Source organism: Danaus plexippus, assembly GCF_018135715.1.
Source record: "Danaus plexippus chromosome 9 unlocalized genomic scaffold, MEX_DaPlex mxdp_26, whole genome shotgun sequence".
NCBI lineage: Eukaryota > Metazoa > Arthropoda > Insecta > Lepidoptera > Nymphalidae > Danaus > Danaus plexippus.
This window is the reverse complement of record NW_026869848.1, coordinates 2,113,171-2,131,074: the sequence shown is the minus strand read 5'-3', so window position 1 is coordinate 2,131,074 and position 17,904 is coordinate 2,113,171. Positions and strand designations below refer to the sequence as shown.

The 17,904-nt window shown below is 29.2% G+C and overlaps 1 protein-coding gene across 1 annotated transcript; it reads right to left on the bottom strand.

Annotated features, from left to right (window-relative positions):
• Positions 1-511: 511 nt before the first annotated feature.
• On the bottom strand, positions 512-5,305 carry LOC116767545 (pro-cathepsin H-like). The gene is made up of 14 exons (XM_032657915.2): positions 5,210-5,305; positions 4,608-4,710; positions 4,397-4,502; positions 4,152-4,275; positions 3,852-3,978; positions 3,575-3,687; positions 3,395-3,491; positions 3,221-3,298; positions 2,916-3,142; positions 2,215-2,341; positions 2,024-2,129; positions 1,832-1,921; positions 1,598-1,692; positions 512-850 (listed from the first exon to the last, which is right to left on the bottom strand). The coding sequence occupies exons 1-14, from the start codon at positions 5,271-5,273 to the stop codon at positions 670-672; spliced, it is 1,638 nt and encodes a 545-aa protein (XP_032513806.2). The 5' UTR covers positions 5,274-5,305; the 3' UTR covers positions 512-669.
• Between the last annotated feature and the right edge of the window lie 12,599 nt (positions 5,306-17,904).

The following is a 17,904-nucleotide window of genomic DNA, read 5'->3' as shown; positions in this document are numbered from 1 at the left end:
TAATAACTTCCTACGATCTTATTTTCGACGGGAAAGTAGTTGTTAGGAGACATTCGCACCCGTTCGACAGTTTTAACGTTGTCCGTGAAAGAAATGAGAAGTAGCCTTATTTAATACATTAATTTCCCACAAGTCAAACTTAATTCCATCATTTATTATACTTTAAATTTTGGTTATTTTTGAACACCATAGGTTAGTTAAGCCGTGTTTGACGCATGTAAAACATTTTAGTTTTTTTTAAAGCTGCTTTGTTAACGAGAATAATGTACGCGCACAGGTCAATAAAGACAGATAGCTCAGAGATGTTGTGTGTGATTAAAGAAATTGTTTCGGTCACGCAACTATTAAAAACCTGTATATGAGTATTTACTATTACAAACTTTGTGATTTTATCTGTTTTCTTATATGATTGGGATTTAGAAATCTAAAAGGGTGGGACTTGATAATATAGTGGCTATAGTAGTACTATGAACGTACAATAGATTTTGAAAAATAAGAGCAAAACCACACATTGATAATAACATTTTATTATTAGCGTAAAAATTCCTATCAAGTAACGTGCAATCCTATGCTAGATATATATAAAAGTATTTTAAAATCAAAGCATCTAATCATGGTCATCATTATTTATCATGGTCTTTTTAAAATTATAATCAGACGTGGCATCGTTTAGAAAACTACATAAGTAGGTTCAGTGGTGATCCCGCAGCTGTTATCCCGGGTTGTGATATGGAAATAGCCGTCAACACCCCAATCCCTACCCCACGAATTTTTCACTATCCAATACTCTTCACCGTCCAATTCACCGTAGCCGACGAGAGTTACTTCGTGGTTTAAATTTGTAGTACTGCTGCAAAGTGTTAAAAAAATAATTACTATTATATTATTTCTACCAAACAATACAAATATGTTATATCTAGAAAATGTCAAATTAGTTTATTACTTTATATTTTCAATAATTAATTAAATGATACTACACGAATACCATGTTATGATGAATATAAAACCTAGCATTATGCGTTTCAATAAAAGAGAGAGATTATAAATAAACGTTAAAGTAATGAGATCTAAGATTTTCGCGAGTATTCATTTAAATGAAACTAGTATTATTCGGATTTACTACGCGGATTTTATTATTTAAAAACTACATATATAATAAAATCCGCGTATTAAATCCGAATAATACTAGTTTCATTTAAACGTTAAAGTATATTTCGCTTTTTATCAAAAGGTTGGATTATCCATTTAAGAAACATTAAATGATTTCAAGCTGAAAATAATCAATACAGAATCCGCGTCTGTGACAGTCGAGGAATACCGAGAGTCTGGAAACAGTTCGGTAATAAATATTTCCCGAATCATTTTCCAGTCGAATTACGCTTTTCTCTAAGGCACGATCCGTTATTTTTGTGTCAAATATTCTGTATAACGTTTCTCAGCTCATTCCAGGTAATATGGATTTATAGCGTTCTTGTAAAAGCTAAATAACATATAAATATATAACTATGTCGACTTTGTATTATATTTAAAGAATATTTAATTTGTCTAATATACTTTTTATAGTAAAAAAATAATAGCCAATAAAACTCTGTCCTACCAGTCACTATCGGAGTAGATACCGCCGTTGTAATAAGTAAGCATGTCTGTAGCGTCGATGGACACCGACAACGGACCGTGGTTCACCAAGGCCACCTTTAATGTATATAAAACAATTCAGGAATAATACAAGAGTTTTCAATTGTTGGAAAAAGGAAAATCCACCTTATAACAATTTAAATTTAAATATTAGTTATAATTTGAATTAAAATTAATGAAAAAGAGCTCTCATTACCTTAAGAGCTTCAACGCTGTAGGGTGTAACGTTAGTAAATCCTTTTATCTTGTAGGTTTGCGTCATATTGTGAATTCTACAGAAACCGTCCTAAAATGTTAATAACGTTAATATATAACATAAAGTCGACGTTAACATTGTACTGTCTTTTTAAAACAGTGAATCTATTTTTATTCATTAACAGCAACTTACTTTGTTCACATATGGACCATACTCCTCTTCAGTGGGCATGCCATAATTCAACATCCAGTGATACGCTCCCGTGTCTGTACCCCCGTCACAGCCAAAATTCTCATATCTATAAATTATAAAAAGTAACTATAACCTAACGTGGTGTTTTTACAATATTTTTTTCCAACAAACAATTAAAAACAATTACGGACCCCCAGGCACAGTCTATAAGAGCTTGGTTGGCGAGTCTCATAAGTCTTCCACCATTTATTCTTGCTAGAGCTCCCTCTACCGCGCTAGTTGTTCCAAAAGTCCAACACGATCCACAATCCTGTTGATCTATTTTTGAAAAAGAACAAATATTTGTTACATTCGATCCCGGTTCGTTATTATCAAAACCGTTGATTTTTTTATTTGAAATAAATTTTATTCGTTTATTAATCGTCGCAAATCATTTAATTTATTTAAATTCCAGACATTCTTTTAAGTCATAAATAGGAGAAAGAAAGCTGTTGTTATCTTAAATTTCGGCAACTGTTTTAACCGTCGGTTGTCCGCCAGGAGATTGTCTACTGTATCGATGAATTTCCCAAGTGAGTTTGCCAGGGGAATATTGATGATCGGAATATTATTAGGATAGCTAACCTATTTTAGAAAATATTTTATAATGATCTTCTTTGTTTTTGGTGCCTATGTATACCTGACTGGTGAGTTTTCAGAGTTACGTAACTTACCAACCTTAATATGTTCATCTTTTTAGGGACATTAAAATCCGAAGCCTATTCAAATAGGAAGTAACAAAATCTCTATAAAACGTGGGAGTTTGGGGCAGCAAATTGTTAGACAAGTGTGAGAAGCTTTCATTACGCCAGCAAATTTCACACAGACGAATGGATGGACAAACAAAACTCACCCTTAACCGATGTTACTAGGCCGTACATCCTCGCGTCATATTCTTTCGGTAGAGTATCAGACATTTCAGCGATCTTCGATTTGCTATACGGAAATGGAATTGCGCCTGATGATTTGCCTCGTCGTTTGAGACCCTTCCGTTTTTCCATTTCTTTGTGGGTAAGATCAGCAAACTTGTTTATTGCTAGCTTGAAGTTTTTATTACTTCTATTATGTTCCTCAATCTTTCTAGATATAAATTAATTTTATTTGTATTAAACAATTCGATAGTTGATTTAATTTTAAATTATAATTGTCTGTAGGTACCTTAAATTAGTTTCAAAAATTTTTCTGCGCTGCTCATGTTCAGGACCGTCGTAGTTTTTATTGTGCTTTTGCATAAATCTTTAAAAAAATGAATAAATATATATTTATACCGTTCTATAAGCCAATTAATAAAATAATTGATTATAGGTGTAACGATTATAACGCTTCACTCACTCTGCGAATACGTGATCCGAATCCAAGTTTGTGCTTTCATCACTATCAACCTCTTCATTTTCATTGTTATTTTTGGGCGAATTAATTTTGCAATCATCTTTAAAATACAAAATGACAAAATAGAAAAAAAATCCGTAATATGTAAATTGTAAATAAATTTATAATAAACAAAATTCATACAGTCGTCTATGTCGAAGACGTCTTCGCTGAAATCGGTTTTGAAGTTGAAGATGTTCCAAATTGTGTGATCTTTCACATTTTTAATCCAAGTATTATATACTATCTTCTCATATCTGAAACAAATAATATTGATAAAGAAAATGGTAAATTAAAAGGAAAATAAATAAGAGTTTTTTTTATAATATATTTTTGGTTCTCGCGTTATTTGCATTTTTTTGCTTTTAACACAACCTTAAGGACAAAATATATAACAAAGATAATAATTTAATATAATTACCTAACGGGTATAAATGTTGAATCATTTTGTAACACCCATAAATTCTGCCTCGTTTGAGAGTTAATATAATCTTTGTCTTCAAAGAATGTAAACTTTTCCACCTCACCTAATTCAAGTTTCTCCTTCCCTTAAAGGTTAGAAAGAAAATATTCAATAAATTACTATGTGTACTATAAATATATTGATTTATAAATGCATATTTAAAAAATAAATAAAGTGTTACATATTGTTTTAGTTAAGTATTAAAATTATAATTTAGGTATAAGGTGCTTTAGGTCCATAAAGTTAAACATTATTTACCAATGTGGACAAAATCGTCAACATCTGGCAAAACCTTATCCAGTTTGGCTTGTCTGAAGATGTTTCCTTTCATTCCCGTGCAGATGAATTTGTTCTCATATTCTTCATTACTTTCGGGATGAATCTAGTGGGATGATATTATTTTAATTAAAGTAATATTTGTAACTAAATAATAAAACATATGAAATTATCATGTATACTATTTAGATTAGTTGAGGATTTTTGTATGCGTCGTGTTACATTACCTCATATTTTACACCGAAAGGAAATTTTGACTTCCTCTGGCCCTTAATTGATATCAGTTTTACGGCACCTTTGTTAAAATCTACCCTCGATTTTTTGCTGACTCGCCTGAACATATTTAATTAATAATTATAATACAAAGAAAAAAAAAAACAAAATTCTATAGAAATTACATTTTTAAATCTTTTTAAATTAAAATTTATGATAAATTACCAGTAGGTGACATCTTCAACCAAACCTGACGTCAGTGACAGAGATTCGGCTTCGAACGAATACTTTTTGGGCCATTTCAGTTTTGGAAGGTCATCTTCAAGAACTAAATAAAAATGATACAAGAATATAATTCAAAAGGTTTATACGCCAATTGAAATAAATAAATAATATATATTGAAATAATTTATGAGTTTTTAAAGCTATTTAGCTTTGTTTTGGGGAATGCTAAAGTGCGTTTTATTAATATCCTCATTGCTAATTAAGTGATTATAATTGGTTTAAATATATCCATCGAATGATATACAATAGAAAATTTTCAACTTTATATATTAAAGTTCTATGGACAGTCTATTTCGCTATAAAATCAGAGTACCTAATTAAATCTAACCCCAATATCAACCCACGGCAATATGCATCAATATATACCATCAGGTATGAGAGAGATTTTGAAATATGAACTTGCGTTTGTAGTGATATGATTTTTTTTTATGTACTTTATCCGATGATGTTTAGGGTCTCATTTACCTCAGTTTATCCAGATTTATGCTAAGACTAGAAAAAAATATCGAACTAACTGAATTAGAAGAGTGAATGTTAATTACCATTTTTCCCAGCAACCGATGCAACAATGAGTAACGGAAAAATTTTTAATATAAAGGCAATCATGGCTTCACTTTACTGAGAATACTGAGAATTTCTCATAAAACTTAGTATTTTATAGTGGAGGTTATCATATTTAAAAATAATTAATAAGTTTTTGTTGATAACGAAATGTAGATACGTATTTTTTTTTATAATGAAAAAAACTTTCGATTAATATTTTAAAAGGGATTTTGTTTTATAGATTATAGAAAGCTTTTAAATTTTTTTATCTTGATTTAAGTCAACGTGTTGAAGACTCTTTCTCCAATAGGAACTGTATATAAATAGAATATGTTAGTTCTCAAACTGTTTAAAATTAATACAAATATATAATATTTTTACACATTCCTCCTCTTTAGTAAATAAAGGAATTTGATTAATTATCAAGTACTTCCTATAGAAAGTTTAAGTTTATAAACTTACAATAATTCTATATTCATAAATTTGTTCCTAAATTAAAGTTTTCTTCTTCTTGTTGCAGTTAAAAACTTAAAGTAGCTATAAAGCAGATGATCTTCCGATTCAAATTTGTTATTACTGTTTTATAAATATTTTAAGAAATTGTTTATATAAAAGGAGAGGAAATAAATGACCCCGTTACAAAATGGCGATGAGACGAACCTTAACGTGTTTACACACCTGTAATATCAGAAAAAATAATTTTCAGATATCCTTTAAAGAACAAACGAAATTATAAAAACAAAATATAGCAAACAGTGATAAAATATTAATGATATGTTATCAACGGCTTTACTACTCATTAAAATGGTAACGGTATTAATTAAAGTCATTTACATAAAATGTATTGAATTAAGTTTTTTTGGTCGCTATCTATAACAATGTATTTATATAAAACTCATAACTTCGTGACTTTAGTTAGTAATAAAATGAAAGAAAAACTGTTAAGCGATAACAACAATCCCCGAATAATAAAAAAGTAAAAAAGGCTTTACTTTAAGTTCTGAAGTAGGTCATTCGTGAATAGTTATTCATAATAATATTTATCATTTCCGACTTTGAAAATACACAAGACTTGATTAATATCCGTACGGATTTTTGTATGTCAGGAGAACAGAGCAGTATGCATGTTTGTGAACATCATTTATTAAATTCAAATCTAAAAAAGAGTAAGTATAGCAGTTCAAGTTCTTGCGAAATTTTACTGGTGGCTGTCAGGTTAGTGCAAGCTTTCTACGAGATTTAAAATAAACGAGTATTGTGAAGGGAATCTCAGTAGCCTCTCGACAACTTAAGTGACTTCTGCTTTCTTTTGGAAATTTGTTTTTATAAGATTTGGAGCTCTTTTTTTGTAATTCGTTGGTGTCTGCCGAAAAGGCTCAACCCATACTGTGCGAAGTTGCAGTAGCGTTAATTTTACATGATACACACGTCAGGCACACAGAAGATACTTCACCGTTGTATATAATTAGAGTGAGAAACTGGAGTTTGGAGTCTGGATGTAGCCAAACAACAGCTTTGTAGCCAACTAGCTTTGTTTTTACCACCAGTAAAACTTCTTACACCCCACGTCATTGTCAATGAACCACACTAAAACCCTCACCACATTTGTGATATCGTAGTTACAATAAGATCTTAATTAAGCTTCCGGGTGAGGAATAATATAATACTGCAATTTAATTCTACAATCTAAATATATAATAATTACCAAAATTCTTATAATAGGTGAAGCGAGAGTCTGATGCAGTTGGAATTTATTTAATTTTTACATAAGAATATTCTATAATTACAATTTTTTATAATTAGGGACGCTATAGGTAAAGACTGTATGCAAAATTACACGCTTTTTGAGCTTGTATAATGCTATTTTCTCGATAACATGCAAAGTCATAATTTCAGCCTCAATGGCTGGTTAGAAAATAGAGTGTAAGTAAATGTAGTTATTTTTAGCTCATACTTTATATAGCAGTTTATTTAATGAAGTGTATGCTTTGTTTTTATGGAGCTAAGTCTAGCGTTCATGTCTCTATATTTAAAGATTAGCTGTGTTTGAAGCCATTATAATAATATTATTATTTACAAAAAATAAAAATCATTTTTAAGCAAATATGAAAAAATATTGAATTCAGAATATTTGCGGAATTTATAAATGTTTTCGCTTTTTACGGGATATAGATGAGACCAGTCATCAGATACAGACCATAACAGTTGCCAGTAAGAATGAAGATGAAAATTGCAAAATTCAGACAGTAAAAGCCTTATAGATTTGATACAAATCACATCTTACATGGTCAAAAATTGCTATAAAGTTTTATGACAAAGGCAGTGATATTTGTTTCAAAAAGAGAAAGCTGTTATGACGCTCTCTAGAAAATAACTTGTATCAGTTACTCATAGGAAAGTACTTTTAAAATTATATACAAATAAATAAAAAAAAGTCTCTCGGCATGGACAACTGGGACACCAGAATTTTTGAGATGTTAATAAGAGACTTAAGCGTGCTGAAGGTGTACTTGACAATCATTGAGGGTCCATTAAACAAAAAAAAAAAAACATATGATAAATTTCATATTTTTTTTTCAATTAAACAAGCACTTCATACTTACCATGAAAATAGTCTTGTGCGAGGGATAAATCTTGATGAAACAGCAAACAAAACAAGTTGTTTGGTTTTCAATTGTTAAAGCCGTTAGGGGAAGACACCTTTGCGACGGCGATCTGTATCATTAGCGCCTTATATAGGACGTCACTCAAAAAGTCAATGCGGTATTGGAGATTTGGTCTGATAAGAAAACCAAAATGAAATGTGAAAGGAAAGTATTTGGTTCTAAGGTTATAACAAAAGAACCTGAGGAAAAACGAAAAAAATGGGATACTAATTAAGAAAAATGTTAACAGCAGTCCGTGTCTCTTTCTAAAGCAAAACTGAATATCGGGCGACACTATGTGGCAGAAATTATGTTGACACTAAAGTTCAATTTTATATGTAAACAGTATATGTTGGCGGATAATTTAAATATATTCCAAAAACATAAATTGTATTTTTTATTTTATATGAGTTCACGTTCGACAGGAAGTTTTAGTGAGTGAAGGCAAACAAATTTGCAATCATTTTGTAAGACAAAAGTCATTGTTCAAAGACTTCGATAGTTTTCTTTCAAAACATACAATATGTTTCGTTTAGATCTAAATCAAAATAATCAAACAATCTTGGTTTACATGTGGACACAAGAAGTATAAAAATATTGCTAACTTAAAATAGCTTTACCTTTTTTAGTACCTACAACTTATAGGAACATAAAGGTGTATTCTATGATAAGGGCAAAACCAGGCATTGAACTGTAATCTCGGTCCCTGCCATGTCAAGTCATGGTAATCAGGCCCTCACTTCTACAGGGACGGTCAGCAAAGAAAATAAAGAAAATTAACGGATTTTTTATATAAATAAAAATAAGTTGTAGTATATTTTATGTAATGGAAATATATGTATATTATAAAATTTATAATTATGTAAGTTATTTTTCTAAATGTTACAATATTAAAAAGGTTTGGAAAAATAATCAAGGTACATAAATGAGAGCACATTATTTTTTAATATTAAAAAATCTTTTTTGTCACCTGTACATGTTTTATATAAGGTATATTTACTACATAGTTTCTAATAGAAAGGTGCCCCTTGCCCTGATAGCTGTAACGAATCGACGCTGAATTATATCACCAGTCGCAGGTGCAAACGTTGAATATGCAGTAAATGTTACTTTTATATTTACGCCACGCTTACAAGTATGCTTTAAGAACATTTTTAAACATTTTGTTTGATAATTGTCGTTTTGTATAAATAAGAGTAGTAGAATTATCCAACCGCTTCGTTTGAGAATTTGTATATAAGTCTGCTTCATTAAAGAAGACGTTACAAATCACAGACTATTTGTTATAAAAAATACAGTTGTACAATTAAATACAGGATTTTAACATTTTTGAATCGAACCTTTGTGTTATTATAATACAAAATTTCAAGTTTTCACCCTGAATAAAATTGGTAGAATAAATTAATATTTTTGAAAACTGATATTAAGTAAGTAATAAGTAAGGGTAAATCTTAGTAAGTTCTTACAAGTTTTTGTGGCAACGCAAAGAGGTTTCCACGTTTTGTGATTTAATAGAGCTTTTTATAAATAAATTTAATTAAAACTTTGATAAAGATATATGTTTTAATAAATTTAAAATTCTATCATATTTTATGATCAGTTCTTATCCGATGCAATATAAAAAATATAATATTTGCTTTAATAAGTTGGTATTAATATTTTCCTTTCTATTCATAAAGATATATATTTTTTAAATGAGTATGGTTACTGTAGCGTTCCATTTAAATCTGAATGGCGACTTTCGTATAATATGCAAATTTCTCTTCTACTGGGAACGAAAGTCCCTGAGCGACGGTTACAAGTTCGTCTTCGTGCTGGAGTGAGCTATTTTATTAATTTCATACGTAATACCAAAACTACTAAGTGTAAAATAGAAAAAAAGTTTTATTGTCACAAAATAATATATGTACACTTATATTATATATATATATTAAATTTTCATTTGATTACAAATGGCGGTATTGGGCCAGTTATATAAATTTATAGCACGTTAATAATACGACACATCATGAAAAGTTGATTAGATATTTAATTGAAACCCTTAATAAAGGTCACGGGACTATTAGCATCGCTGGACTTACTGGTTATTATTTATAAATCCCTGTTCATGTTGTATATAATAAGAAAATAATTCCATTATTCCTTGTTTAAAAACTTAAATAAAAAATCTTTTCTTTGTACAATGAAATTTGTCACAGATTTATGTAAGTGTCAGATATATTATAAAATTAAAGTTTAATCATTCACTATCAAATTTTTTTCAAAATGTAATATAGAGTATTTTAGTTGTCAAAGTCCAAATTAAACAAATAATACTGAAGCAATTTCGTTGATCTAGATTTCCTAAATCCTAGTTTTGGATTAAAATTTGATGGCACGAGCCACTTGCCCTAGCCATTTTTCATTATTATTTGAGATGTCCCTATATTTAGTCACACCGAAACAAATCTTCAATAATAAAAATTATGTCAGCGCTATTTCGTTACTCAAAAGAATCAAATTGGTAGGCGAGCCTAACAACTTCGAGTCAATTCAGCTGTTCCGAATTAATAGCTTTTTCTGTTCACTATCGAGTTTGAATCTTAACTCCTCAGTCGAAGGTTCAAAATTGACTGGATTCTAAACAGGTAGTTTTTGTGCTAGTGAGCTGTAGAAGATAGGCGCAAAATGCACCCGCGAGCTGTCACGCGTCGGGTACCGTCGGTTCAACGACTGACTACAAAATGGAAATGTATAAAGTATTCCAGAAAACAGTAACCTAATATGCATACAGATTTCAAATATTTCTACCTCAGTTTTATCAATATACTAAAACGAAACAATATTTTAATGTGAGCTTTTATTATGTACACTTTTTATTTTTTTATTTGATGTTTTAGGAAATTTGTTAGTAAAAAACCCTATCCAATCACACCTACTGTGTGTATTTCGTCTGATGTGGTCAACGTTGTAGTTAAATTTCCTAATAAATATATGTCTTCACTATCAGATTTTTGTTAAAATCTAAGATAAAAGATCGTCGTCGGAATTTTTATGGCGTGATCATTGGGATTTACATATATTAAATATATTTATGACTGGGCCGGGACTTTATTTCTTATAGTGGATCTTTTTCATAGCTCATCAATGCTCGAAGATGAGATGTATGTGTATTTGTTTGTAATTTAAAGTAGTGCTTATTATTTATTAACACGTTGAGATATTGATTGAAATAAATTGTGGTTTTCCATCCATTAGCCACGGTTTTGTAAAATATAATTTTATTCATTATAAAACGTTATTTAGGAAAGCAAGTCTTTTTAATAGTATTACTGAAAACTAAAACTCAGAGTTTAAAAAGAATTTTTCTTTATCTCCGAAATGGTAATCATAAATGATTAAATTGTAAATGTTGGTTGTTTTACTCTATCTTACATTATCATGTGTGACCTTTCGTCAAAAACTGTAAAATATATATATGCTATAAATTATTGGTGATTTATCTCATGACGTCATAGTTCGCTACCATTTAAAGATCTATCTTCTCCGTCACATTATAATGATAAAGATAACTAATTTGGAAACTGGATAAAGTATTTCTTTATGATTAAAATTAAAGCAAATGGACCCGAGAACCGGTTACAGAAGCTAATTAAGAAAGCAATTTGCAAGTTATTTATGGTTTTAAAGAAACGCAGTGTAATAAAGATTATCGTCAGATGAAACACGGAAAATAAAAAAAATTGAAGAAGTTGGGTTGTAATAAAATATTATACATAAAATAATATATAAACAGGTTTAATGTTTTTCACTGGAAGCTGTCCTGCTTGGTTTATGAAAGGTAAGGTAATGTAAGTATATAGAATATTAAAGTAACTCTAGTTTTAGATATTCACTTCAGTGTTAGGGTGCCTATTTTACGAGCGAGTTTTATACGGTCACCCAAGGGCACAGATGAATCTACAGATGAATCTACGCTACCGCACTCTAGTTCGTGACTCCGGCCATAAAGATTGGTTTGTGATAATCGTATATTTTAATATTTTATTGCTTCTATAAAGCACATGAATAGATAGGTTCGTAAATATGCATCATGTGATATTATTGGATTATATCTTTTCAATTAATCTTCTGTTGAGTTTTAAAGATAACACGTTATAAAACAATAGAGCCTTTGGTTGTGTATTTGAAAACAATCTACTATAATGACGGAGTGTTATTGCTTATATGATTTATTGTTTTCTTTACTCGCAAACAATGAAGTCGGTATCTTTGGAAATGGTATTGACATTAGATGTTATGATTGAATCTTTAGTGAAGCACGGAACACTTATATTTTTGTTGTATTTAAGTAAATTTACCTAGAACCGAAATGTCAAGTTAATTTGTAGTTTAGTTAAGTGAGTTAGTAAAAATATATTTAAAAGGTCTAATAAAGATTAAGGCAAATGGGGAAAAAGTTCCCACCATCTTCTGTGACACTGTCTATTATTCATATTTGCTTTTGTCTTTGGATTTTTGGGAGTAGTATTATATATTGTAGTGTTATCTTATTTAAGAAACGTTGTTATAAGTAATGTTTTATGAGAGACAAAAAAATTGTTGATACTTATTCTTTTACATATATTATTATATATTCATATCATATATGGCTTTTTAAGGATATATTCGTAACTTTATGGGTTTTGTTATTTGTATTGACTGGCTATAAAAAAATTAAGTCGGTGCAATGAAAGCTATTACTCAAGAGATGGTATCAATTAATTTTATTTTTAAAAGAATCATATTGGACATCTGATGTATATATACGTATATATATGTATATGTTTAATTATTTTTTTAAATTTTAACGTATTCAGTCACATGAATAGTTTGATTTATTAATTTTGTTATAAAATAATTAAATTCAGAGCGAAAGTTGAGAGAGACAAGACGAAGTAATAAACAAAATTATCTTTCAATCATTGCTTCAAAACAATCAAGATTCTCTAGTCAGATTATTCATACAAGAAGTCATAGCGACTTATCGTACCAATCAATTCGCGTCAGTTGTCCATTTGTTAAATTGTCTATAGACAGGAGCTGTATGTTATCACATTGTCAATCTCAGTGCGTTTCAAATGTAGTATAAGAGCTTACAAAGTTTTTTTAGTTTCTTTAATATTTAAATCATTTCAGTTATTTGAATTTAGAATTATCATTTCGTTACTTGTTTATAAAGGTGGACTTGAAGCGAAAAAAATTCAACAGATTAATATCTCGTTGATAGTTTTGTTATGACAAGGTTTGATAGAAAAAAAATATTTTACATTAAGTAAAATGTGATCTTATTTATCTAGGTGAGATGTAAATATAAGGGATGAGATCAAAAATATGAATGTGGGTTTAATAAGAAAATAAAATGTATCCAATTCGTAGCATAGAAATCGGTTTAATGATTAAAAAAAACTTCAGCAAGCAATAAACATACGGTTTAATAATTAAAAAAAACTTCAGTTAGAAATATACTGATCTTAAATGTTTAAATTGTATTAATTATTTCATCGGGTCCGTTACGATCGTGGGTAAAGACGCTGCAATAAATTCTTAGCCTACCGTTATTTATATTTACCCCGACTTCCTTCGTGTAAACCAGTTATTGTTTGTTACTTTTTATTATTTTCTTCACCACGTTGCGATCTTGTTTCGTATTCAATATGTACAGTTATTGCTTGTAAAACACACTAATTATTTTTCGTGAGAATAAGAATAATATACACATTAAAATTTTATATATTTAAACAAAACATAATTGTTTTTAAATAAACTTAAAATTTTATTGTTGTAATCACATTTAATTAAAAAAAAATTGTGACTAATATATTTTACAAAAAGGCGTTCAGATTGTTAATATATAATGTGACAAAATATCACATTCAAAATCGGTCGTTCTTATTACTAATAACCGTGTAAAATTGTGTTGGCAAAAATATGAATGTAATCCTCATAATTTTAAAATTAAGTATTATACAATAACATATTATAAAATATAACATACAACTGCTGTATATCTTTGTTTATTGATATATAGATTGCAGTGAGACTAATGGATTCAGAGTAAATATTTGAGTTGGTCGGCACTTTGTTGATTGTTTCTCAGATTATGAAATTAATCACTGTTGGTAACTGACAAGCGGCTAGATTAGACTGGAATAAAATAGTGCAGCTTAAAATCAAAAACACTGTTCAATATAATATTAGATATAGCCAATCGATTCCTGATCATAATGAATTGATTATTTAAAGTTCATTAGTAGAATAGAAATGTCATAATCTTTGACATTTAGTGATAACACATTAAGGAATCTTCAAGGATTGACTAATTATAAGAATGTGTGTGTCAAATTCTTGGTAGTGTGGGTAATGTTTTTTTTATATAATATAACAAAAATACCTTTGCGAACTTCTCCATATAAATTTTGACTGTTATATTCTCACAATTCTCTTAAAAAAGGATACGAAGTTATCGCTTTAAGTATTAATATTACATATGATTGAATAACTCGTCGGTGAGGGCACCATGTCTGCTTTTTTAGTCGATTTATTTAGTCATTCGAGTGCTTAGAATATGAATAATATATAAAGCAAACCTAACTGGTACGATCAGTTATCATCATGTTGAGTGTTCACTTTATCCGGTTTGCACGTACCTGTTAGTATGATGAAATTATATATATAGTTTCATGTGATTTTTCACACATTTTTTTTTCATTTTATTTTATTTTTTTTCATTTTTTTTTCTTATACAACTTCTTAATTTATTTAATCCTTATTGCGTTTGTTTTCTTATGTCATTATAACAGTATTATATAGGGTATTGTAAATAGTTATACTGCAAGTGAAAATAAATATTATTTTTGCTGTGTATATAATTTATTATATTAAAAATTAATTTGAATAAATAACATTTATTCAAAAGCTATTTTATTATGAATACTATTTATTAACTTAAATAAATGATAGTTCTAGAGTGCTCGAATAATTTTCCTTGTTTCCATTTCCCCTCTTCCATTTATCTCCGACGTTATAACTAATATTGATTTCATATTTAAATTATTCTCTCTCATAAATATTACCCATCTTTGAACATATATATTTCTTATACAATACTGCAATTAATATTCACGTGACACGCAATTAAATTTGTTAAACGTTCTAAATGAATACGAAATATGAATATTCATAGTCACAAAACTGTGCATCTGTTTGGTAAACTAAAAGGGCGATTAGATTATTCAGACAAGATAAGGGTTAAGCGAGGGTGGGCTGGTTATTGACTTGAGATGCAGCAGCCAATCCAGATCACGATATGTGGCAGGTGCACGACGGAAAAAAATGAACGTTTATAAATAGCGATGGACAAACTTGTCTGTGAATGCAAAATTAAAGGGTTGTGTTAACGATTATATACGTCTGTGTGAGTGTAATGAAATACGATAGTACTACTGTCCGCTTTATGCGTCTGAGGTCTACTTTCATGCATTTAATTTATTCTTAGCACTTAAGTACACGATTAATTATAGATATCGGCATTAAAACCGCATGCTTTTAAATATGTTCGAAATACTGGTTACCAATAGGTTGTTGGAGCGAGTTACCGTTTTCAATATTAATGCAATTTATGTTTATAACGCTTTTTATAGTTTTAAATAAAGATAATACTAAGAGTGTGAATAACAGTTTTTTAACCTTTCTAAGAGTTTTCTTGTGTTATATTGTAATGTCCAACTGTTTTGATAAGGTTAATTAAAACAAAATGGAAACACTTTTCTCTTTAAAAGCAATAATCTATACATTATCACATTAAAAATTATAAGGTCAATAGTAAAAAGTTGAATTGGAAACGAAAAATTTTATAGAAGTCTAATACGTATGCTGGTTGATATCTGCTAATCTACTCTGTTTGATATTCTGTGGCAGGTGTCATGTGTCATGGTGTATTGTGTATGACGTGTGTTGGTGCAATCGTAAAGATTAGCTCCATCACGAGATGAATAATTTACCACCATTGACATACCATAACTCTGTTATAGAAAACTCGTTTGACAGCTACCACTTTAACAATTCAAATGTCCGAGATATCATCATTTATATGGATTAGGCTAATGGGGTCAATATATTCATCGAAGTACCTCAATTAAATATATGTTTCAGAAAAATAAGTAGAAGTACCTATTATTTATAATAATTAGTATAAAACAAATTTTAAAAAGTTCATTAATATTTGCCCAGGACATAGTTATTATAAGTAAGGCTCCTAAAAGGTCAGAGTTTTCTATACTTATTAATAGATGGTAAGCTTGCACATGACGTGCACTTAAAAGAGAAATGAAACAACATTCGTTTTAATAAATTTGTGAATAACTTTGATTTAACGTAATCGAAATAAATTGATAAGAAAAAATTTGCTGAACATTTGGTTATCATTTTAGTTTTAAGACATTTTTTAAAATTAAGTTTTGTTCCTTGATACCTATTCCTATTATAAATGTGAAAGCTTGTATAAAGCTTTTTTAACTATGCAGATACTGTTTAATTAAAATTTTCAATGTTTGCAGGTGACAATAGCAAGTTTAAGATAGGTCATTTAAGTAGGAAGAAGAACGCTTTTGGTTACAAATATACCGAGTAAAATATTTTGCTTCATAAGGTATTCAAAATTGACAGTTAGATGTAGCAAAAAAATCATGTAAATCTTTTAAACTATAACGTTAAATTACTAAAAAAATATTATTATATTATGAACTTACTGTTACATTACTTTGAGTATTTTTTAAATTTTTTCCTCTAAAGTAATTTGATGTTCCCCTATTTTGGGTTAATAGACAAATCGTGAGTCGCCGCTAATTCCGTAACAGATTTTTTGTAATGCCCATGATTACGAAGTCTACTACCTATTTGACATCAAATGATTAAAAATTTCTTATAAGGAAAGCATCATACGCTGCTTATTGTTAGATAAATTCGGAATATTTTTATATAATTTGGAGGGTTCTAATTTAAAGACCAATAACAAGTGACAATTAAATATCAGAAAATAATCAATATATGTTGTATATAATCTAATTACATCTATTTCACTGTTTACTACATAATTTTATGCCATAGTTTATTATGACTGAAAAAGGTTAATTAAATATTTCGCAATCCAGATCTGTCTTAATTTAATTATTTTTTGTCATTTTTTTACAATATTTTAGAGGCATATGAAATTAATATTTTTAAGGATTTAACAAGCACTTCTTATACATTTTTGAGAGCAAAAACCTCTATAAATCAAAAAATACTTTACGAAGGTTCACTAAATAAATTACAAACAGATCTCTGGGTCTCGTATTCCCAATGCAATAACAACAATATATCGTTACACTCCCCAAGCTAATTCGAATTACGGAACACTTTTTAAAGGATTTGTGGCCCGAAAATTTTACTTACCTTTCAACGTCGCCACTAGAATATTATGTATTACAAAATGGTTGGTGCTTTCGCCCTAATCTGAGCACTTAGTGTACCCAAGTCTCTTTAACATTAATATTTTAACATTTTCCTTAAATTATGCTTCCGCTTAGCTATTTCTCAAATATTTCAGTTTTCCTCTATATTTATATGTCATCTGGATTTTTGAAATTAGAACTTTATGAAAGCCTTTGTATATTGTGAAATGCTTAGGTTTTCATTGTCTTTCTATTTAAAGAAGTAGCTTTTGAAATAAATCGAGTTACATTTATTTTCAAAAAAAGTGTAAATTTGTTGAATGTATCTGTTTAAACAAGGTCTTCAGTAAATATCCTTATTTAAGTTCGACAATTGTGGCGGGTAACAAGTTATACGTTCATAACACTGCCAAGGCCCGCATCTAGTACTAGTTTGACACATGTAAAAGCAAATTAGAACTTAAGAAAGTTTTCATGTAAGCGTGGGAACATGTTACACAGTCTGGTTAACTTGAGAGCTCACGGTAGAAAAGACAATAGCAGGAAGTTTTCCTTGCTATCAGTCACGCTACGTATTATACGACTAACAGCAGTTTT